Raw genomic sequence first — 20,718 nt, forward strand, 5'->3', positions numbered from 1 at the left:
TGTTCTGAATCCAATGCTTCACAACGAACCCTTCTACCGTCCTTCCGCGTTTCTGGAGGCAGGTGTTTCTTTGCAAAATTCCTCTTCCCACAACCGCGAGGTGGGACTTTTATGCTCAGAAAAATTTTATTCGATCTTTCATCGACCAACAATGACAAACGAACCAGAAATCGATATCAGTAGCATCGACTTCTCCGATTTGGAAAAGAAATACACCGTTGAGGATGATGGTTCTTACATGAACAAGTTCATTATTGTCGACGGGGCACCTATTGCCCCTGAATCGAAAGTCCCTATCTTAACCAAAGTGCTGAAGAAGTTATTCAGTGCTGTTGGTGAACTGCAAGATGATTCCATACACATGCCTTTGGAGGACGGAAAGACTAAAGGGTATCTCTTTATTGGATATAAGACAGCAGAGGGTGCCAATGAGGCTGTCAAGAAGTTGCACGGAAAAAAATTAGACCAACAGCACAGGTTGTTGGTCAATAAGTTTTCTGACATGGACGAGTACTTAACCGATTTCAACGATGAATTCAAAGAGCCTGCCACCTACAAACTCCCAAGCACCAAAGTCTTGGACTCTTGGTTATTAGATGAACAAGCAAGAGATCAATTTTCTTTGGAAATGGGCAACATTGCTGGTATTTATTGGTACAAGCATGGATTTCCTCCAACTCCTGTCGTTGAGCCAAGGGTCAACTGGACTGAACTTTTCACAAAGTTTTCTCCCAAAGGTTCTTACTTTTTATCTGTTCACAAGCTAGGTATCCATGCTTGGGGAGGAGAGGACTTCAAGTCTATTCACAAGTTCTACCACCCAGGCGTTAGGTTGATTGATTTCTCTCCCGATGAAAGATACTTGGTTACTTTGTCACCAGAGCCGATTACACTCCCTGCTAAAAACCACCCTGCACGCGCTTCCTTCCCTTTCAAACAGGAAGATGTTGGAAACAAGCTGGTTATCTGGGATTTCCAAACCGGTCTTCCTTGTAGAACATTTGCTTTGCCTCCTGACCTGGAAAAGGAGAAAAAAATGACCTGGCCTTTGGTTAAGTGGTCATATGATTCTAAATATTGTGCAAGAAAAGGTCCAGGTGCGATTGCTGTATATGAGGCTCCATCATTCCAATTGGTAAACAAGAAGCTTCTCAATGCTCCCGGTGTCGCTGAGTTTGAGTGGGCCCCTGCAGGTGTTAGAACAGAAACTCAAAAGAAGGGCGAAGAACCAGAACATCTCTTGGCGTACTGGTCGCCTGAGCAAATTAACTTGCCCGCTAAGGTTGCTGTCGTTCAAGTGCCTACTAATTCAATCGTGCGAACTGTTAACTTAACTAACGTGACAGACTGTAAACTATACTGGCATGATAACGGTTCTTACTTGTGCTGTAAGGTCGACCGTCATACTAGATCCAAGAAAACCATTTTCTCGTACCTGGAGTTCTTCAAGGTTACCAAGAAAGACATTCCTGTCATCAAATTAGAATTGAAGGAAGCTGTAACAACTTTTGCTTGGGAGCCCACCAGTGAAAGGTTTGGTATCATCACAACTGATGACGTTCAAGGTACCACTCCTAACAAGATGAATGTTAGTTTCTATGCTCCTGAAATTTCCAAGGGTAAAGTCAACACGGAGACTGTATGGAGGCCTTTCCGAACTATTGGGGGGAAGAATAGTAATGCTATTGTGTTCTCTCCTAAGGGTCGTTTTGTTGTTGCTGCAACTTTGAATGCAGGCTCTGGAGACCTTGACTTTTATGATCTCGACTTTGAAGGAGAGCGCAATGAGAATGACACCAAGTTCAAGGTGAAGGCTTCTTTCAAACAACTAGCTCATCACGGATATCACGGAATCACCCATCTTCAATGGGAGGATTCTGGCCGTTTCGTTGCCGGATGGTCTTCCGTATGGAAACATACAAGTGACAACGGTTTTAAAATCTACAACTTTGCTGGTATCCTTCAGATCGAGGACCAAGTTGAGGCATTCAAGAAATTCTCATGGAGAGCAAGGCCTAAATCTATTTTGACAGAGGAGGACAAGAAGAAAGTGGAAGAGAACTTGGAACAATATAGCGCACAATTTGAGGAGCTGGATTCTATGGAAGCCGATGCTAATTTGAGAGAGATCATTATGAGAAGAAAGAAGCTGCTCAAAGAATGGAAAGAGTACAGAGATTTCGTAGAAGCTCATCTAAAGGAGCTGGGACTGTACGAAGAGGAGAAGAAGGAAGATGTTGAGGTGATCGAGGAAGTAAGGGAGGAGATTCTGGAAGAGAAAGAAGAAATTGTGGATTAGATAAATAAATAAAGTTAAGACTAATGCCCTATTATATGTACAAGTAGAGACTTATTGTGCCAGAAATGCTTTGGGGAAAGCATATTCAAATGTCTAGGAGGAAGCTTTTGTTTTTAGTTGCAAGCCATGCCATTGAGATATCTCATCCTTCAGCAATTCATTTACCAGACGATGTTGTTTCACCATCGGTATCCCCTTAAACTTTGCGCTTTCAACTTGAATGGCAAACATAGATCCGCATCCACCACTTACGTCTCTCACCGATAGGATTGTAGGGTTAAACTCTTTTTGAAGCATGTCAGCAATTTTCTGCTCATATTCATCAAGTGCCACTTTGGTAGATTGCAACCGAATATTCCACAAGCCTTTCACTAGAGGCGCAGATATTGCTGATGTCGTACAAAAGGAAGTCTTGGACCTGAGCAGCCCCCTGGTGGATAACACGCTAAACATTACTAAGAAAGAAATCTGTCATGGAATTGAAATCTAAGACTAAATGAACTTCGCGAGATTCATCTATAAATGAAAGAAAATAATGCTTATATAATCGGTACCTTATATGTTTCTAGTCATTTGTTTTATCCTGTCTAACTCGGCTTGCAACGACTGCAAATCTCCAAGAATATCCGCAGAGCTGTTATTTGAGAGAACCTGTCTCATGTCAGTAGTATTTTCCTCTTGAGATTTGGTGCGATAAGCCAAATTGTCATCACTTGCAGAAACGAAATTTTGAGGTGCCAAAACATGTGAGTGTGAGCGTAGAGTAGGTGGCTGTTGTATTTGTATCTCAGCGTTGGAACGCGACCTTCGACTTGGTGGTGGAAGAGGTGGAACTGTAGGAGCTTGTGAACTTGGTTGTGGGGATGCACCATGTGCCTCTCGTTGAGTTCTATCTTCAAAATTAATGTCCAGCGATTTAGATCTTTGACGTGAAACTGGAGGTGGAGGTGGAGGTGAACGTATAGATTGACGAACTTGCTTAGGAGCGCTTCCCGTTAAATGTGGTTGCAAGAAATTTCCCTGTGTGGGAGACAAAGTATCTATATTAGGAAAGTAGAGTGGTCTATCGTCTCCAGATTCAGAGGAAACCTTAACTTCAGGGAGAGTGGTATGTGCACCATCTAGTAACACGCTATCTATTTTAACATTCTGGAAGTGGTTGATAGAGTCTCCCATTTCTTTTAATTCTTCCTCTTCGTCTTCCTCTTCATCCTCGTCATGGGTATGCTGAAAATGCGATACGTTTTGTGGTGGAACTCTACCCAGTAATTGTTCCATTGGTAGCGTGAAATCTATGTTGGAATTATCACCCTCATTAAGATGTCCATTATCTTGAATTATTAGCTGGTCAGAAAATTTTACTGATTTGGCATTTTTTTTCCTTCTTTTCGTTTCTTCTCTTGGTTTCTCTCCAGTCAATAAAAACTGTGTAAAGCTGTCAAGGTCCAACTTTCTATTAGAATTTTTATCTGGTAGTGATTCCTGACCATCCATTTCTTCGTCAATCTCTGATTCTTCATCTTCTATCTGCTGTCTCTTGCGAGAAGCAAGGATTGACACCGGCTTGGGGATTGGCGCAATTACTTTGATCATTGATCTTAAGGGATATTTGCCTAATATAACATGAGAAATAAGTCTCAAGAGCGCAAAAAATTGTCCTATATTCAAACCGTTGAGGCAAGAGTTAAATAACTTGCGGATCTTATCTTTATGTTCTATTCGAAAATTGTTCATGAATTTGAACACATCATCAATGGATACAGTTTTCGTGCCTCTACTGGTGACAATGTCATTATACCACCGTAAGTAGGTCTTAACTTCTTCTTCCGATAGCTGGTTTGCTGTCAACGACAGGGGGACGGAAACGTCATTCTCTATATCAGGGGAATCTCTGGAACTTGTGACCCCCTGGGTGGTACTATCCTTAGAAGCTGAAGAAATTGAGTTCAACGATTCTTTGCTAGCAGATTGTTCCGATTTAATGCTACTATTGATCCGGTCAAACAACGCATCAAACTGTTGATGCCGAGGATTGGAATTCGGTTTTGGTTCATGTGAAGGGGTTGGATTGGATGCGCCGAAGGAAACATTAGGAGGAGGAGGGGTAGTTCCTTCACGTGATGGAGGAATTCCAGGCACGTTCAAAAAATCAAACCCTGGCATGTACTTGACGAACCGTGAATTTTGGTTTTTGAGAGCAGTACCTTTTTTGTTATCGGAAAGGAATAATTCTATGAGATATTCGGATGTGGCCTCAGCGATGGTTTTGGGAGAATCTTCTGGTATTGTCTTGCTAGTAAATACTCCCGTCGCGAATTATTCCACTATCTAAGACTTATCAGAAGCTCCCTTGATTTTTTGACCCCTTCGTAATGAAGCTCAAAAAGGTTAAAAAGACCAGTGTCCTTGCTTTGCAGAATGACAGTGACGAAGATAAAGATGAAGAGAAGCTTATGAGAGAGCATTTGAAAAAGGAAAATGAGCGCAATGCTCTGAAGGTGGATAGATTAGAGAAGAAGTTAAACTATGATATTGATCTACCGGATGTCAGTAGGCAATCCAATGCAAACAAATCAAACAATGAAAGTAAATATATTTCCAATCTCTTGGAAGCTAAGAAACAAAGAGAAAATGATCAATTATTACTACAGAGTTTCAAATTGAAAAAAGAGACAGAGAGTACAGTTGGAGAAAGGATAGAAACATCAAGTTTCAAGATCTACAAAAACGAAATAAAACGATTAGAGGATAAAGCATCAAAATCACAAGAGAACACAGAAACAGATCCAGGCTCCGAAGGATTATTAACCTTCTATAGAACTCAACTGGATTACAGGGAGAACGAAAGATCAACAGAATATGTACCGTTACAGGAATCTCCTCATCCGAATCCCCAAGATAAGCCTCTGCAAGTGCCCACCGACCACATCTCTCAGCCAAATACATCTTTCGAATCTACCTTAACTGGTGGCCTCAACATCAGGCAAGAGATTACTAAGGCAGAGCTTGATCTACTCCATCAAAAACAATCCAAACTTCTATCACTCTTACCACCAGCATATGACCAACATTTTCTAGACGAAGCTAGGCAGAGATATTTTCGAAGACAGAAAGCTTCGCAATAAATTATGATTCTATTTCTATTTACAATCGATGATCTAATGTACAATTAACTCTCCCCTAGAGCGTTTCCATTTGGTGAACTCCGTCTTATCTTGAGCAATCTGCAGAGAGACCATAAACTTTCTCGTCTTGTCATCCACAGCTTTATCAAACATTTCTATAACCGGAGTTCTTTTTCGATAATGCACATCATTGAGGTGCATTGTCCGGGGAAAATCAGCCCCTTTTATATCCTCTTGCTGAAGTAGTTCATAAATATCTAAAGATTTTCCACATGGTATGGGATCGGGATTCGAAGGTGTAACACAATCAAGATCAACTTCTTTCCGTAAAACAAAATCCAAATCAACTGCACTAAAAAAGGCACAAGACTGAGGGACTTCGTTAATTCCTAATTGTTGACAGAACATGGCCCTAGTCCATAAATTGCTGATTTGCAACGCATAAGCAGCTCTGAACTTATCCTCTTCTTTGACCAGATACCGAATTTCATCATGTACTGTTATGCACAAGCGGGCATCAATATCAAACAGTTTGATAAGGTAATCCATACTGATTATTAACAGATGCAGATAGTCAACTCCTGATGATTGAATAGCCCAATTGATACGAGAAGTAAGAAAATTATTGGTACTCAAGTTGGCTTTTTGTAAAGGTGCAGTAATTCCAGCTCCTAGAACAGGTGTCTTTGGATGGGCCATTTCAGCAATTGCTTCTAATCTGTTGAAAATAATTGATTCAGAACCTCCATACCATATTGATTTCTTGTCATATCTTCCAGAAATTCCTTTGGTGGCAGTGTACAAAGCATTGGCAGTGGCTTTGGCTTCTGCGTCACTTAATGCGGGATTAAATTTTTTGAGTAAAGTAGTGGTAAACTTGATACCAGCACCATAAATTCTCCCATAATTGAAGATCTTTGCTTCATTTCTTGAAATTCCCAGAATCTTTGCGGTTTTTGAATGAAGATCAGTACCTTCATTCTTAGTACCTTCAAGTGTCATCCACCCAATAGCAGTTCCGCCATGAATTTTGAATACAGAATCTCCAATTAAAGATGCAATCCAAAGCTCTTCACTATCAACATCAGCACCAACAAAGCAATAACCCTTGGGAGCTTCTATCAAACTTTTCAACTCAGACCCTAAACGGTTCTTTTTGGCATTCGAAGCTGTCAGCCAAGTGTTTTCGACGGCTCGTCTTGTAATAGTTCCCATAGGTATAATCTGTGGTAAAATGTACCCCATGTCATCTTCAAAAACTACAAATTGGTTCATGATACGTTCTCTTGAGGAAGTCCAATAACTGGATGCAACTGCCATTTGAAGGGCATCTTTAGCAAGAGGATATTGTGAGTTAAGAAACCCTTTTTCAAAAAAACCTAAGCAACTCTTGGTCATGCAGTTTGTTACTCTAGCTGATGGTCCATCGGGATGAGGAACTTTAACAAACGTGAAATTTTTTAAATCTTCAGCCCGTATACTTTCAAATCCTGGATCTTCGGATAATTTTTTGAGTGAAACCATAACAAAATTAAGTTTCTCATACTCTTCTGTTTTATTCTTGGGGACTTTGAAGCACCATCCTTGAGTTTGAATCCAGTAAAGGGGGTTCCCATTCCATGCTAACTTCAACAACAATGGTGAAGTACGTGTCTTGGTCGTGAGCTTCAGCTCATTTTTTACAATAAGCTGTTTATACCAATTAGGATACCCTGGAAGCTTTTGATTCTTGTGAATTTCACCCTTCTTGGTAAGCCGTATTGGGTCAATTGTCCAGTCCAGTTGAGATAACCATGGATCATTCTCCCAGGGCTTCGTAGGATCATCTTTCAACTTGACAGTCTCTTCGCAAATCACATGCAGATTTTTTTCAATCATTCTTCTGCTTTCTTGGTATAGTCTCTCTGAAGTTTCTATGTAGTCTTCCCATTTGGTGGTAGTCGGTAGTATACAGGATGAAATATCTTTCAAAGCTGCTAAGCTGACAGGATGCGGAATCAACTTTTTAAACTTTGGATAAACTTTTTGAAACACTTTGCCTGTGGCAAAAACATCTTTGGCACAGTACTGCATAAGTTCGTCAAAATTTCCTCTAAGTTCATCCGGATCTTCTGTTGCAAAGCTATTTCTAATATCTTTTTTCAATTTTATTTTACAGTAAAACTCTGCCACTCTTTCAAGAGAGTTCAGACTACTCTTATTTATCCACGGGTTATCTTCCAACATTGGGTCCTCTATGCTAGTCGAGTCAAGCAATTCTTGTAGTTCTTCATTCTGCACTTTAGACTTTATACTGGCAACAGACATGGTGTTCTCTTGCTCTTTCTTGTTATGTTTAATCCAAGTTCCTCTTTGTCTTGTGCACATGCCTGAAACTGATACATGAAGAGCCATGGTATCCATCCAGAAAGCTTTCGTTTGTTTCAAGTTGTACTCTTCCAGGGCTCTAGCTCTATCATAGGATACATTATGACCCACAATAAATTTTTCAGTCTCAAAAGTATTCAGGGGGATTAAATGGTCATTAGTTGTTGATTCTTCTGTAAGATATGGAGAAACCCAGCCGTACCAGGCTTTATCAGATAAAGCTACTGCCATTACAGGATATTGAGATACTTTATACATGGTTTCCACGTCGAAAAAATACGAATCTTCTAAAGGATAAGGTACCTTTTCCGAAGGCTCTCCAGGAGCATAACGAGTCCAACCTGATTGGAATGCAAATTCAAACTGAGGCTCTATGATATTCAAATTTAAAAGTTCGTCTATCAGTGGGTTATAAGGTTCCAAGCTAGCGGATCCAAGCTTGTAGAAGTGTTCATCTAATGTGTTACCTTGCAATGATGGTAGTTGTATCTCAATTGGGTCGTTCAAAGAGGATTTCTTACCTATAAGGTTGTTTGACTTGAGATGTCTTTTTGCCATATTTATCAGATCTTCGTCAAGCCGCGGACTACTCTTACCAAACAATTGGTTTTGAAGAGAAGGAGCTAAATGTTGAATTCCCACGGCATTTATCCGAATTGAACTTTTACTGGTGGACAAATGCCTTACGAACCTCCTTATAATCATAAACTTCTATCTGAATATTTGTCAGATGCTAGATTTCCAAAGAAAAAAAAATGGAGAAAATATGTACTAATTGGGAATCGTACGGGTTAGTGCCTAATTAGGAAGGGCAATCTAAGAACCGATTCAATTAATCCTAATAGTGGGAAGAACTATTTGATAATACCCTGATATCAAGAGTGTATCGTTCTCTAGTAACTATCGGCTCCAATCACCGTATGGTCCCGTAATTGCCCCTGTTGACTCCCCTCTGGGATCTCATCATAGAGCAAAAAATATTCATCCTAACACCAGTGTAGTTGCTGCTTTTATCTCGATCGACAGTCGAGAGACTCCATCTACAACTGTATTCCATCGTATTACCAGGGGAATGTCATCCAACAGAGCTCTTAGTGACGAGCAGGTAAGTTTGATTGCTTTCAGAGATTTTATGCAATCGGAATCATACTGACATTTCTTGCTCAGGTCGAAAATGAATTGAAGAAGATGGAGGTATTCATAAAGAAGGAGGCAGAAGAGAAAGCCAAAGAAATTAGATTGAAGGCTGACGAGGAGTATGAAATTGAAAAGGCTTTGATTGTTCGTTCGGAAGCCAACGCAATTGATTCTCTATATGATGATAGATTCAAGAAGGCCTCCCTTGCCCAACAAATTAAAAAGTCTACCATAGCAAATAAGAGTAGGCTGAAGGTGTTGGGAGAGAAGGAGAAAATTTTGGATGATATCTTGGAAACCACACAAGCTAGACTAAAAGATATTTCCAAAGACTCCGCTGCATATGAAGAAGTTCTTGTGGGCCTGATTGAAGAAGGTGTTCTTGCTCTTTTTGAAAAGGTGGTTACCGTACGTGTTAGAAAACAGGATTTAAAGGTTGCCAAAAAAGCAGCTGAAAAAGCAGCAATTCAATTCGAAGAAAAGGCCAAATTTCCTGTTCAGATTGCAGTCTCCGAAAGCGAGTTTTTGAGTGATGACTTAGCTGGTGGTGTTGTCTTGGTTAATGAAGATGGACGAATTGAAGTAGACAATACTTTGGAAGAAAGATTAAAGTTACTGTCTAGTGGAGCCTTGCCAGCTGTTAGGTTAGAGCTGTTTGGTATCTCCAAAACTAGAAAATTTTTTGAGTAAAATCTATATTTACATTCCATTAACAATAGTATACAAAGAATACTTGTACTTTATAGTCATTCCCTTTTTTTTCTTTATGCTGGGGACCCTTTCTTGAATAATCTACCAAACTTTGATTTTCGGTTTGTAGGTTGGTTAATGGCACTCATCATTGAAACTTTTCCATTAGCGTCAACGGGGAAGACTGCATCTGCACCTCTGCTGAAACCTTCAAAATCATAATCTTCTTTACCATGAAGTCTTCTGAAAGCTAGACCCTCCTGAGCAGTCAACATCTTTTCTTTCTTTCTGACTCCACCAAGTCCAGGAGCTCTAGAAACAAACTGGCGAAATTGTTTAAGATTTTGGTTTACTGATGGCTTGTCTTCTGCTTCCGAATACTCAGGAACACCGGTAAACCTCACCTTCTTGTTTGTGAGATCATCATTAGATAAAACAGATTTCACGACCTCCAAGTTACCAACCGTTTCATAGCTTTTATTGCTGACATTTGAACTAGCTCGGGAACGGCCTCTTGTAGCAGTTAATGTCGTTTTAGCCTTGCTTGCTGTTTGTGATGCTTTCTCTTGAAACTTCTCGTGCACCGTATCCTCATTAATACTGGTAATGTGTATATCTGGTTTCCGGGAAATACTACCTCGTCTAGCTACAGTTCCATTATTACTTGTGGTAGCGGGCTCGTTAGAAATACTATTGGAAGGAGTTTTTTGTATGTTCTCTCTCAACGAATTGTTTCTACTACTTTGGATTGAACTATTCCTGCTTGAAATCGGATTCTCCAATGCACTTTGGAATGAATTGTTTCTGCTACCATTGCTAGCACTTTTGTGATTCCTAGGGTCATAATTTTGAGAATATTCATTGAATGGCTTGGATTGAATTGTTCCTCGTTTCGAGCCATTGAGAATGTGTTGTTGAAGTCTCTGCTGGGCCGTCAGCGGCTTTGCTTGTTCCTTGATTTGGTTAGACAAGGGAGCTTTAACAGGGTCTTTCCGCGTCGGTGAAGGTGTTGGAGACGTTGAAGGCGACTTTTTGGCCAAAGTTGCACTTTTAGAAGCAACAACTGCAGACGGTGTCGGCGATAGTTTAGATCTAGGAGAGCTTAGATTGACGGAATGTCTTCTAGAAAGGGGACTTTTGTTGGGATTGGAGTTTGCAGATGGTGTGGGGGACGTCCATGAATCAGGAACAGCTAATGAACGGCGGTTTTGACTGGTGATGGAACCATTTCTTTGCAATTGTGGAGACAATCGACTACCTAAGGAAGACGTCCTACTTAATGTAGAGCTTGCTGAGTTAACGGAGGAAGATCTAGATCTATTTGCAGGGACAGCAGAATCAGGTTGGGATAAATGCTCTGAGACTTGTATGCGAGGGGTAGAATCAGCCGTTTCCTTTAGGGATCCAAGTCTCGATGACTCCAAATCACTTGTAATACTATTAACTCCACTTGTCTTTTTGTTGTCAACTTGAGAACTTTCAATTGGAGAAGAGGTGATTTTCTTACGAGATAACTCTACCGTCGGACCCCAGTGAATATTGATCTTCTCCAACACCAAATAGACGCTCCTCACAAGATTGTAACAATCGACAGAGTATTTGGAATACTCTATCGCAGTACTCACACGAACAGGTTCAACGCAACCTTGCCTTGTTAGTCTGTTAATAAGAGACAATAATATTCCGTTCTTCTTGGATTGGTTGAAAAAGACATCGGCTTCAATGATTGGTTTTTTCAAAGCGTTATTGTATTTGAGCAGAGTTGTCCAATTCTCATAGTTATGAGCAGCTATACGAGATCCAATTTTTCTCATGATTGAATAGAGATCAGCAAGTCTCAATAGTGTGATGAAAATCCTGTGGTTGAGATATTGATGGTGAGGAGTATTGACTAGTTGGTTGACAGATTTGATCGTTTCTAACTGTTTAATAAATGTGCCCAGAGCATTGAGAGATCGTTCAATGGCGGGAACTACCTGGCCAACTAAGTAAATTTCAAAATTTCGCAAGGCAATGTCAATTGATTCCTGTGTTGTCTGCGTTCTATTATTGGTAGTGATCAGATTTGGAATGATGGAGAGTTCTAATGGGAGCATTAAATCTTCCAGCTGTTTAATATCCATAGCAACAGGAGTTCCGGTTATGTCAGGCGTCCTTAGAGCATTGCGTTCATTAGTTGCTTGGGCAATCTTTTTATTATAAATTTGAACGGCGTTCATGCAGAGATTCTCAAACAGATCTAATGATTGTAAGGAGTCCTTCAAATTGGGTGGTTTCGCAGATACGGTAAGATCGTTTAAGTTCTCAATAACATCATAATTGATAGGTTTTGTTACAACGGGTGGGTTTATGACTTGATTACTATTGAACGATCGATCATTGACCAGCAATGAAAGCCTTGTCAAGAGCTGTTCCTGAACGTTAAAGACATTTCCAGACAAAAGCATGATATAGTGCTGATTCGGGATAAACTGTTTCATTTTGGCCTTGATTTTTAAACACCGGACCTCTCGTATCATCTTGTCCAATTTCGTCAGGCCATACCGGTATTGAAGGATCTTGCAGTCTAAAGAATCAAGCAGCACAGTGTTCTTTACACCTGGCGAAGATGCTGCCGCGGCTGCAATTGCCACTACACCTTGCTGGGACATCTGGAGGAAGTGGTCCTGCTAACTTTAATGCTGATGAGATGGTAGGGCCGCGTTTAGCTTACAGTAAGAAAAACAGAAAGCTAAAACGACTCAAGCAAAAGAGGCAGGTGAGATGTCTGATAAAATTTGGAACGTATCAGAAAAACTAACACGAGGTTATAGTTTATTATTTATAATGTCGGTATATATTTGATAGAGATCTATATATTTATTCTGTGTATCGAATTACTTGCCCTTATCGACCAGCCATCTCCAAATCATGTCTCTCTGTTTGGGATCTTTATCGTACAGTGGTTTCTTATGACGAGTTAGCCAGCCTTTCAATCTTCCAAATCTGGGCGGTTTTGAAGTGTGCTGAGGAATTAGCCTCGATTCAGGACCATTTGGTAACATCATTGTCAACCTTTGAACAGTTCTTAGCCTTTTGAAATTCAGAACGGTAATGACCATGGCTCCCAATACGGATAGAATGAAAATGCCCCCGAATCCAAAATTGCTGTCTTCGATGTAGTTCTTCAAGTTCATTCCATAAAAGGCAGGAAGAGTAGTAGCTACCGTGAACCCCAGTGTATATATTGTAACCTTCAATTCAAAAAGCATTAACGAGTTTCTGTTAGCGTCCAAAATAATGTTGACAATTTCTTCTGTTGATTTGATGTCATTGATCAGAGTTTCAGCCTGCTGGACAAACTCATCACATTGCTTATAATATGCCTCCAAAAGCATTTCAATTTCGTCCGTGTTTTCTATAGTTTTGTTGGTATCACTTAGGTACATTCCCAGTAGGTCATCGTCGTTATCTAGAAGCTCATCTAAAACGTTTCTGATTAGAAGAGCTTTCTGGTAAAATGTTGTCAACGCTTTGGAATTAATCAGTAGGTCTCGTAATTTCACCCTATCAACATTATTCTCTAAATCCAACAAGATGGTACCACACTTGTCTACGTGGTGATTTAACTCGGTCTCTAAAGAGGACATGACATTGATTAGGATACTCTCAATGGCTCTAAACTCGTAGAACTCATGACTGGAATTTTTGTTGGTCAGTTTGGATTCCAAGTCGTACATGAACAGCCCCAGTTTTGAAGCACTGGACACGGTCGAAGTGTCAAATATCATAGTTTTATCCTTCTTTATAATCGACTTGATATATAACAAATTCACCAAGATGCAATTTGGCCGAACTGCTATAGTTGGAACTACATCAACAGTAGACGTATCAATCTTACGTAAATCTCTTGGGAACAATCCATTCTCTGTGAGGAATTTCGTCTTGGGGAATTTTTTGGAGATTTCTTTCACTTTACCTGTCTCATCAAAAATAGTACAACTGATGTAGCTATCGCTTGGGGCTATAGGTTTCAAAATCTTTGGGATAGCCAGTTCTGGGCCTGGAACCGATGACGGTGATGATGCATGCAATGATGAAGAGTGATCGCTTTTGGGGGTGATTATAATGGTTCTAAGAGATTGTGGTTTCCATTGCAAGCTCCACATGCACTTCTGGTTCAGTATAGGTCGTATAGTACGACCTAATGGTAACATTATATGGGCCTAGGGAAGGAGATTCACAGAAAAGATCAAAAATATAATAGCTTTCTGCTTCCTCGGTCGTAGGTATACACAGAAGCACCAAAGATATATTGTGTTCTAACGGATCCGTTATTAATTTGCGGAACCGTTGGGTTGGTACCAGTGTAGTTTGCTTGGTTTATAAATGCAAGCAATCTTTTCCAATGACACTAGCGGTCTGCAACGGTTTCTTCTGCCTAAGATAGCTTACCTCATCGCGAGTAACAGTGAAATTTTTTTTTCCCTTCGTACTAGACTTACTACCCTACTAATGAGTAAACGTCCAATAACTGACGAAAAAGAAGATTCAAACAAAAGAAGACTTACAGGAATCATTCCACATAGTAGTAATCCGGTTAAGAATGGTGTGTCACAATGCTTCTACAGGTTTTCCACAGATTTATATGTATCTCTAGCTCCATGCTATTTTCAAGATCCGGTTAAGGGCATAAGAAAACAACATCTGGACTCTTTAATAATGTCATATTTTTCTGAAGCTAAAGGTATAGTGTTAAGTTACAATAATATCCAGTTGAGTCCTGAAAATTTGCAGGATTCTTATGCTGTGGCTAAAATTTCAGGTGAGTCCCCATTTGCATTTTTGTGGTGTTCTGTTGATTTCCTGATATGGAGACCTCAGGTAGGTGATGTGGTAGAAGGATGGGCGTATTTGCAAACCCAATCACATATAGGTCTATTGGTTCATGACACTTTCAACGCAACATTAAGGAATTCCAACATTCCGTCCAATTGGAGATTTATACCCCACGAAGCAGACGAAGTAGATGAAGATTACGAAGAAGATGGGGTCGGTGAGAATGGTGCCGAGAAGTTTAGATCTCTGGGATACTGGGTCGACCAAGATAATAACCCAGTGGATGGAAAAATAAAGTTCACTATTAAATCCATTCACACTGCCGGCAGGGTAGTGTCCCTAGAAGGAACTCTTCTTAAACCAGAAACGGAAAAGGACTCTTTACCAGTCACAAAAAGTTTCCATAAAAAATTCGACGAAAGGGAGACTGTAGAGTTTAAAGAACCTTCATCTCAATCTCCGACCACAACCACCGTGGAGATCAATTTGGATGGGTATCATGAGAATGAAAATGAGGAAGACGAGCAGGTAAAGGACGAAGATGAGGCTGACGGCACGAATGGAGATGATGAAGTACCCAAATACGAAACTGAATCATCGGACTCGGAATGAACATGACTTGGGGTTCATTAACTCATGTATTATAGCTAGATTATCTAATCAGAAAATATATCAGCAGCGAAATATAGTAAACATCAACTCTCCTCTTTCACTAACAACGTCACACCCATGTCAATAATAGAAACCAACTCGATACTCACAGAGCATTTCGATTACCCTCCCATATCAATAATTGATGACATTATCAATGCTGTTAACGACATAATGTATAAATGTACTGCAGCGGTGGACAAATACCTAAACACCCATTTTGAAGCTTACAAAGATGAGATCGAGATGGGAACGGGGAAGTTAGAAACGCTTCTGGAAAGCTACATTGACAAGAATTTTGATATTTTTGAGCTTTATACAGTGAGAAATATACTGAATATACCCGATGATCTGTTGAAGGAACATTGGATAAAGTTATCGCATCATGAAGGACTGAACAACACTGTTTTAAAAAAGATAGGAGAAGAGACTGAAGCTTTGGATAAGGAGATTTTTCAGTTGAAAAGACAAATAGCAATACAATTGAAAATTCAAAAGTTTTTAAAGGATCAAATTAGTGCACTTCGACGCAATTTGAAGATTTTAACCAGTTACAGATCGTGTTTGGACTATTTAACAACTAATTACCAGAATGATGATAAACTGTCAAAAAAAATTGTATCTTCTTTGAAAAAGTTGTCTCCAATAGAAGAAACCTTGTTCTACCTTGTACAGCAAACCAACAATTTGTACCAATCGGTAACACAGTTAAAATCAGCAATCCTTCCAACAGAAACAGTTCCCAGCGAAAGAGATAAGTTTAATGATACAAAGGCAGCACATTTATTAGACGTGTTGAACCTAAGACCTTCGACATTGATTGAGGAGCCGAGTGAGCAGGAGTTGGAAAGACTGAAGGAGATAATAGCGAGTGTCAGTGCGAGTGATATCGACTGGGAGTGACCTATAGTCGACTGACACTGACAAATCATTCTCAGTTATTTTTCCAAGAACTTCCCCCATACCAAGACAAACATCAACTGACTCACACACATTGTATTTTAGCAACACCTAGTCCCCGTTATTCTTTACTCCCCATGGCGCTGGATGCCATCCCTCTTCATATGTTTTTAGTTTGGTAACCTTTTCGACATCCGACATCCATATTCCCCAATATCCGCGAAATGATCTTTATAGAGTCTCACTCACCCAATCAAAAAACATTCATCATCACCTTGCCCAGTAGTAGATTACACTCACACAGATCATAATGGCAGGCCACGGACCACACTGTAAGTGCTATATTACATTCGAAACTTTTTGCAGCAAGAATTACTAACAGTCGTTTCAAAGTGTTGAGAGAGGACGCCTCTTTCCAGAGATATGGACAGTTAAGAGACAACCTAGCTACCTACTGGAAGTTCAACAGAAAAGCTGCAAGAAACGTATTCATCTTCTTGGTGGCAGTTCCCGCAGGTCTAGGTTACTTGGCTTACAATTATGAAGGAAAAACTCCATTCGTTGGCAAAAGAAGAACAGAACCAATTTTTGAACAGGATTATGTTCCACGGAAGTAGCACGGGAAACGAACTTTTATTTATTTTACTATTGGATCAACTGATACACCTGTTGTATGTTATTTTTTTTTTCTCATCCGTAAGGAAGAGCCAAAAGGAAGAACGAAAATACACACGATTTTGTCGTGATTGCTCTGTTACTGTAGGTTTCCTCCTCTTCCCTTTCTCTCCCTTCATTCTTTCCAATAGGCACACCTTGAATGTCATTTTTCTCTTGAACTCTGTCTCCCCGTATCGAGCGATAAACGCTAATCGTCAATGTCCTCGTAACGGAGCATTAGCAATCGCTTATACTCGTTCATATCTTCATCCCATAACTGGGCAGCCTGGGCATTCAAAGGAGAACTGTTGTTTGGTTCTCCCAGAAGACTCTGTAAGCTCAGAAGAATTGTCTGGACGTTATACACGGCAGACCACTTCTCCTTGAGAATATCGAGACAGATGTTTCCACTCATATCCACATTGGGATGCCACATTGGTGATACGAATTTTATAACAGGGGCAACGTAAGGATAATTACTGGAAAATTCCAAAGAGATTTTGAAGCGCAGATTTTCATACGGGGTTGCCTTTGGGCCCTCGATGGTACCTTTCCAGTTAAGCATGTTGGAGTCAGATTCAGGGAAGGCTGAAATACCAGGAGTTTGGGACATCATTAACTGAACCAGTTCGGATTGGAGACGTTTAGTGACCGAATGGCCTTCGGGAACGTGGAACTTGTTTCCTTGTACCGTCGATGTGTTGACAGCGCTCATGTCAGGTTTATGGAGGGTTTGTAGAGGATGGATGGAACTTTTGTGGAAAGTTGCGTAGGTTTCAGAAATAATTATATAGGGATCTACGGTGGTACAAATGACAATCATCTCGATTAGGAAATTGATTAACGATTACCTAATGTGGAATACGATAAACATGGAACAATAACAGACCTTGACCATGGAATACCAACGGGTTGGGAGATCAGAGGTCTGTGTAGATATCTGAATAGCACAGTAGCAAAAGTGGATCCAGTGAAAAAGTCATCCGGAGTCGGTGAAGGCTAGGCAGTGCGATGCAAAATGCATTGATCTGGAACAGATACTGGCAAGCTAAGTCTCATGCGATAGAGGTACTCGGACACTTATCATGATGGCCACCACCGAAACACCGTGATTAATCTCCAGTGGGCCCTATTTATCAACTAGAGCAGTTTCCGGTCTAATCAACACGGTTACCAAATGGCCCCGTATAAACTTTAAACCACAACATCCAACATCGAAAACGCGAGCAGTTTGCTTATCAAATAATAACGTAACATTTGTTGCCACCCTTTTCTAGGCAGATGAAATCATCACAAGACACGATCCGCAAACAGCCTTCTCTCAAACTGGCCCTTACTCCTACATGGACTTCGTAACCAGTCAGCTATGTTCCACCGTTATGCATTAGATCTATACCCCTATTTACACAGCGTATTTCTTGGTCCATTCCTTAGCTGTAGCTTCGTACTTAGCTCTATCGGACTTGTAAATGTGTGCGATCTCAGGCACCAGAGGATCGTCAGGGTTGGCATCAGTCAAAAGTGAACAGATAGACAGAAGCACTTTGGAGATGGTTAAAGCAGGTGACCATTGGTCCTTCAAAATATCCAGACAGATGTTTCCACTGGCATTGATATTTGGGTGGTATATCTTGGTTGTGAACTGTATCTTGGGTGGTTTGAAGGGGTAATCGGTTGGGAAATGGATGCTAAGGAAAAACACACCACCAGCATAAGGAGAGTCTGGGGGTCCCATTATAGAAGCTTGCCAATGGTAGAGATCGTCTCCAACAGGGCCAGCTGAGCACGACGTGGGGGGATCTCTTCCCAAATCGATCAGTTCTTTGTTGATTCTTTTGGAGGACATCGAAGTTTTTTTTGATGGATTATTACTGATGTATGTTTGATATGTAATCGGAAGAAGGAGAAAAGCCTGCAAAATTCTACGAATGGGTGATTTAGGGCAATTCTCGAATCTTCCAGAAACTGTGTTAAACACTACTGCTACCCATCGTTTTCTGACATTTGCACACGACCATCTTGACCCATGGTCTGCTTATGTAATCAGTTTTTTTGAAATTATTTTCTATTTTTTTTTTGCATAGAATTTTCTTAATTGGTTTTTCCTAGTTGATATTTTTCTTTTGCTAGCCAATTGTTCACGTTATCACTCCATACACCATGGATGACCTATTTGACGTTTTCACAGAGAAACCAGAGGACTCTGTCAATGTCACGGCTGAGTTATCTAAGGTTCCTCAAAGAAAGAGACCCACAGCAGAGTCCGGTAACCAAGATGAGCCCAAAAAAGAACAAAAATTGGATATCCAAGAAGATTCCTCTAATTCTGAAAAAATAAAGGCATCCGTTGAAGAAAAGATTTTGAAGAAAGTTCATGAAACAATTCCCGTCGTTGCAGATGATGTCGAAATTGAGGCTTCAAGAGAAGTCGCCGCTTCATCTGGATTGATGGGTACTTCTACAGATGGCCCACAACCTTTGAAATTGAAACATCAGGTGAGACATCAAGTCGCCCTTCCAACAGATTACAAATATACCCCCATCGGACAGCATGAACGTACCAATGAAGCCAGGACTTATCCATTCACGCTGGATCCATTTCAAGACACATCTATCTCGTGTATAGATAGGAACGAATCTGTATTGGTATCTGCTCATACATCTGCTGGTAAGACTGTGGTTGCTGAGTATGCTATTGCTCAATCTTTGCGTGAAAAGCAAAGAGTTATCTATACATCCCCCATCAAGGCTCTGAGTAACCAAAAATATCGTGAACTGTTAGCTGAGTTTGGTGATGTTGGTTTGATGACTGGTGATGTCACCATCAACCCGGATGCCGGGTGTCTAGTTATGACCACTGAAATTTTACGAAGCATGCTTTACAGAGGTTCAGAAGTTATGAGAGAAGTGGCTTGGGTCATTTTTGACGAAGTTCATTACATGCGTGATAAGGCAAGAGGTGTTGTTTGGGAAGAAACGATCATATTACTTCCTGACAAGGTGCATTACGTCTTTTTATCCGCCACCATTCCCAATGCCATGGAATTTGCGGAATGGATTTGTACTATTCACTCGCAACCATGTCATGTTGTGTACACAGACTTTAGACCTACTCCGTTGCAACACTACTTGTTCCCAGCAGGAGGTGATGGAATCCACTTGGTAGTGGATGAGAAAAGTAACTTCAGGGAGGAAAACTTTCAAAAAGCTATGAGTACCATTTCTGATAAATCTGGGGAAGATTCTGGAGCCGTTAATGGTAAAGGAAAGAAAGGCGAAAGCTTCAAAGGTGGGCCAAATAACAGTAAATCAGACATCTACAAGATTGTCAAGATGATCTGGATCAAGAAATACAACCCAGTGATCGTCTTCTCCTTCAGTAAACGTGACTGCGAATCATTGGCCTTGAAAATGTCTAAATTAGATTTTAACACTGACGAAGAACGAACTGCTCTTACCAAAATTTTTGAAAATGCTATCGGATTGCTTCCAGATGCCGATAAAGATCTTCCTCAAATAAAGCATATACTTCCATTACTAAGAAGGGGTATCGGTATACATCATTCTGGTTTATTGCCCATCTTGAAAGAGATCATTGAGATTCTATTTCAAGAAGGTTTCCTTAAAGTGCTTTTTGCCACAGAGACTTTCTCTATTGGTTTGAACATGCCCGCCAAGACTGTTGTTTTCACTTCCGTTAGAAAATGGGATGGTAAAGGTTTCCGTTGGGTTTCAGGAGGTGAGTATATTCAAATGTCTGGTCGTGCTGGTCGACGAGGATTGGATGACCGAGGAATTGTCATTATGATGATTGACGAAAAAATGGAGCCTCAAGTTGCCAAAGGAATGGTAAAAGGTCAAGCTGATCGTTTGGATTCTGCTTTCCACCTTGGTTACAACATGATTTTGAACCTAATGAGAGTGGAAGGTATTTCTCCTGAGTTTATGCTGCAGCAATCATTTTATCAGTTCCAAAATGCTGCCAGTATTCCTCATTTGGAAAACAAACTGGCTTTGCTTGAAAGTCAAGAAGCTACAATTCAAATCGAAGATGAGGGGACTATCAAAGAATAT

The 20,718-nt window shown here is 40.4% G+C and overlaps 12 protein-coding genes across 12 annotated transcripts; 5 read left to right on the forward strand and 7 right to left on the reverse strand.

The window, feature by feature from the left end:
* Positions 1–151: 151 nt before the first annotated feature.
* Positions 152–2,299, forward strand: PAS_chr3_0701 (Subunit of the core complex of translation initiation factor 3(eIF3), essential for translation; the record flags this gene model as incomplete). The annotated part of the gene is made up of 1 exon (XM_002492884.1): positions 152–2,299. The coding sequence occupies one exon, from the start codon at positions 152–154 to the stop codon at positions 2,297–2,299; it is 2,148 nt and encodes a 715-aa protein (XP_002492929.1).
* Positions 2,300–2,392: 93 nt separating this feature from the next.
* On the reverse strand, positions 2,393–2,752 carry PAS_chr3_0702 (uncharacterized protein; the record flags this gene model as incomplete). Its single annotated transcript, XM_002492885.1, has 1 exon — positions 2,393–2,752. One exon carries the CDS (start codon positions 2,750–2,752, stop codon positions 2,393–2,395), a length of 360 nt encoding a protein of 119 aa, XP_002492930.1.
* Positions 2,753–2,854: 102 nt separating this feature from the next.
* Positions 2,855–4,462, reverse strand: PAS_chr3_1210 (uncharacterized protein; the record flags this gene model as incomplete). Its single annotated transcript, XM_002492886.1, has 1 exon — positions 2,855–4,462. One exon carries the CDS (start codon positions 4,460–4,462, stop codon positions 2,855–2,857), a length of 1,608 nt encoding a protein of 535 aa, XP_002492931.1.
* Positions 4,463–4,671: 209 nt separating this feature from the next.
* PAS_chr3_1211 (uncharacterized protein) lies at positions 4,672–5,424 on the forward strand (the record flags this gene model as incomplete). The annotated part of the gene is made up of 1 exon (XM_002492887.1): positions 4,672–5,424. The coding sequence occupies one exon, from the start codon at positions 4,672–4,674 to the stop codon at positions 5,422–5,424; it is 753 nt and encodes a 250-aa protein (XP_002492932.1).
* Positions 5,425–5,457: 33 nt separating this feature from the next.
* PAS_chr3_0703 (DNA polymerase gamma) lies at positions 5,458–8,496 on the reverse strand (the record flags this gene model as incomplete). Its single annotated transcript, XM_002492888.1, has 1 exon — positions 5,458–8,496. The coding sequence occupies one exon, from the start codon at positions 8,494–8,496 to the stop codon at positions 5,458–5,460; it is 3,039 nt and encodes a 1,012-aa protein (XP_002492933.1).
* A 367-nt stretch (positions 8,497–8,863) lies between these two features.
* On the forward strand, positions 8,864–9,618 carry PAS_chr3_0704 (Subunit E of the eight-subunit V1 peripheral membrane domain of the vacuolar H+-ATPase (V-ATPase); the record flags this gene model as incomplete). The annotated part of the gene is made up of 2 exons (XM_002492889.1): positions 8,864–8,896; positions 8,959–9,618. 2 exons carry the CDS (start codon positions 8,864–8,866, stop codon positions 9,616–9,618), a joined length of 693 nt encoding a protein of 230 aa, XP_002492934.1.
* Positions 9,619–9,692: 74 nt separating this feature from the next.
* On the reverse strand, positions 9,693–12,269 carry PAS_chr3_0705 (Hypothetical protein; the record flags this gene model as incomplete). The annotated part of the gene is made up of 1 exon (XM_002492890.1): positions 9,693–12,269. One exon carries the CDS (start codon positions 12,267–12,269, stop codon positions 9,693–9,695), a length of 2,577 nt encoding a protein of 858 aa, XP_002492935.1.
* Positions 12,270–12,494: 225 nt separating this feature from the next.
* On the reverse strand, positions 12,495–13,814 carry PAS_chr3_0706 (Mitochondrial inner membrane Mg(2+) channel; the record flags this gene model as incomplete). Its single annotated transcript, XM_002492891.1, has 1 exon — positions 12,495–13,814. One exon carries the CDS (start codon positions 13,812–13,814, stop codon positions 12,495–12,497), a length of 1,320 nt encoding a protein of 439 aa, XP_002492936.1.
* A 298-nt stretch (positions 13,815–14,112) lies between these two features.
* PAS_chr3_0707 (RNA polymerase I subunit A43) lies at positions 14,113–15,048 on the forward strand (the record flags this gene model as incomplete). Its single annotated transcript, XM_002492892.1, has 1 exon — positions 14,113–15,048. The coding sequence occupies one exon, from the start codon at positions 14,113–14,115 to the stop codon at positions 15,046–15,048; it is 936 nt and encodes a 311-aa protein (XP_002492937.1).
* A 117-nt stretch (positions 15,049–15,165) lies between these two features.
* On the forward strand, positions 15,166–15,990 carry PAS_chr3_0708 (Essential component of the MIND kinetochore complex (Mtw1p Including Nnf1p-Nsl1p-Dsn1p); the record flags this gene model as incomplete). The annotated part of the gene is made up of 1 exon (XM_002492893.1): positions 15,166–15,990. One exon carries the CDS (start codon positions 15,166–15,168, stop codon positions 15,988–15,990), a length of 825 nt encoding a protein of 274 aa, XP_002492938.1.
* Positions 15,991–16,852: 862 nt separating this feature from the next.
* On the reverse strand, positions 16,853–17,467 carry PAS_chr3_0709 (uncharacterized protein; the record flags this gene model as incomplete). The annotated part of the gene is made up of 1 exon (XM_002492894.1): positions 16,853–17,467. One exon carries the CDS (start codon positions 17,465–17,467, stop codon positions 16,853–16,855), a length of 615 nt encoding a protein of 204 aa, XP_002492939.1.
* Positions 17,468–18,046: 579 nt separating this feature from the next.
* On the reverse strand, positions 18,047–18,490 carry PAS_chr3_0710 (Ubiquitin-conjugating enzyme that mediates selective degradation of short-lived and abnormal protein; the record flags this gene model as incomplete). The annotated part of the gene is made up of 1 exon (XM_002492895.1): positions 18,047–18,490. The coding sequence occupies one exon, from the start codon at positions 18,488–18,490 to the stop codon at positions 18,047–18,049; it is 444 nt and encodes a 147-aa protein (XP_002492940.1).
* Positions 18,491–20,718: the final 2,228 nt, after the last annotated feature.

This window comes from Komagataella phaffii, chromosome 3 (genome assembly GCF_000027005.1).
Source record: "Komagataella phaffii GS115 chromosome 3, complete sequence".
In the NCBI taxonomy this organism is placed as follows: domain Eukaryota; kingdom Fungi; phylum Ascomycota; class Pichiomycetes; order Pichiales; family Pichiaceae; genus Komagataella; species Komagataella phaffii.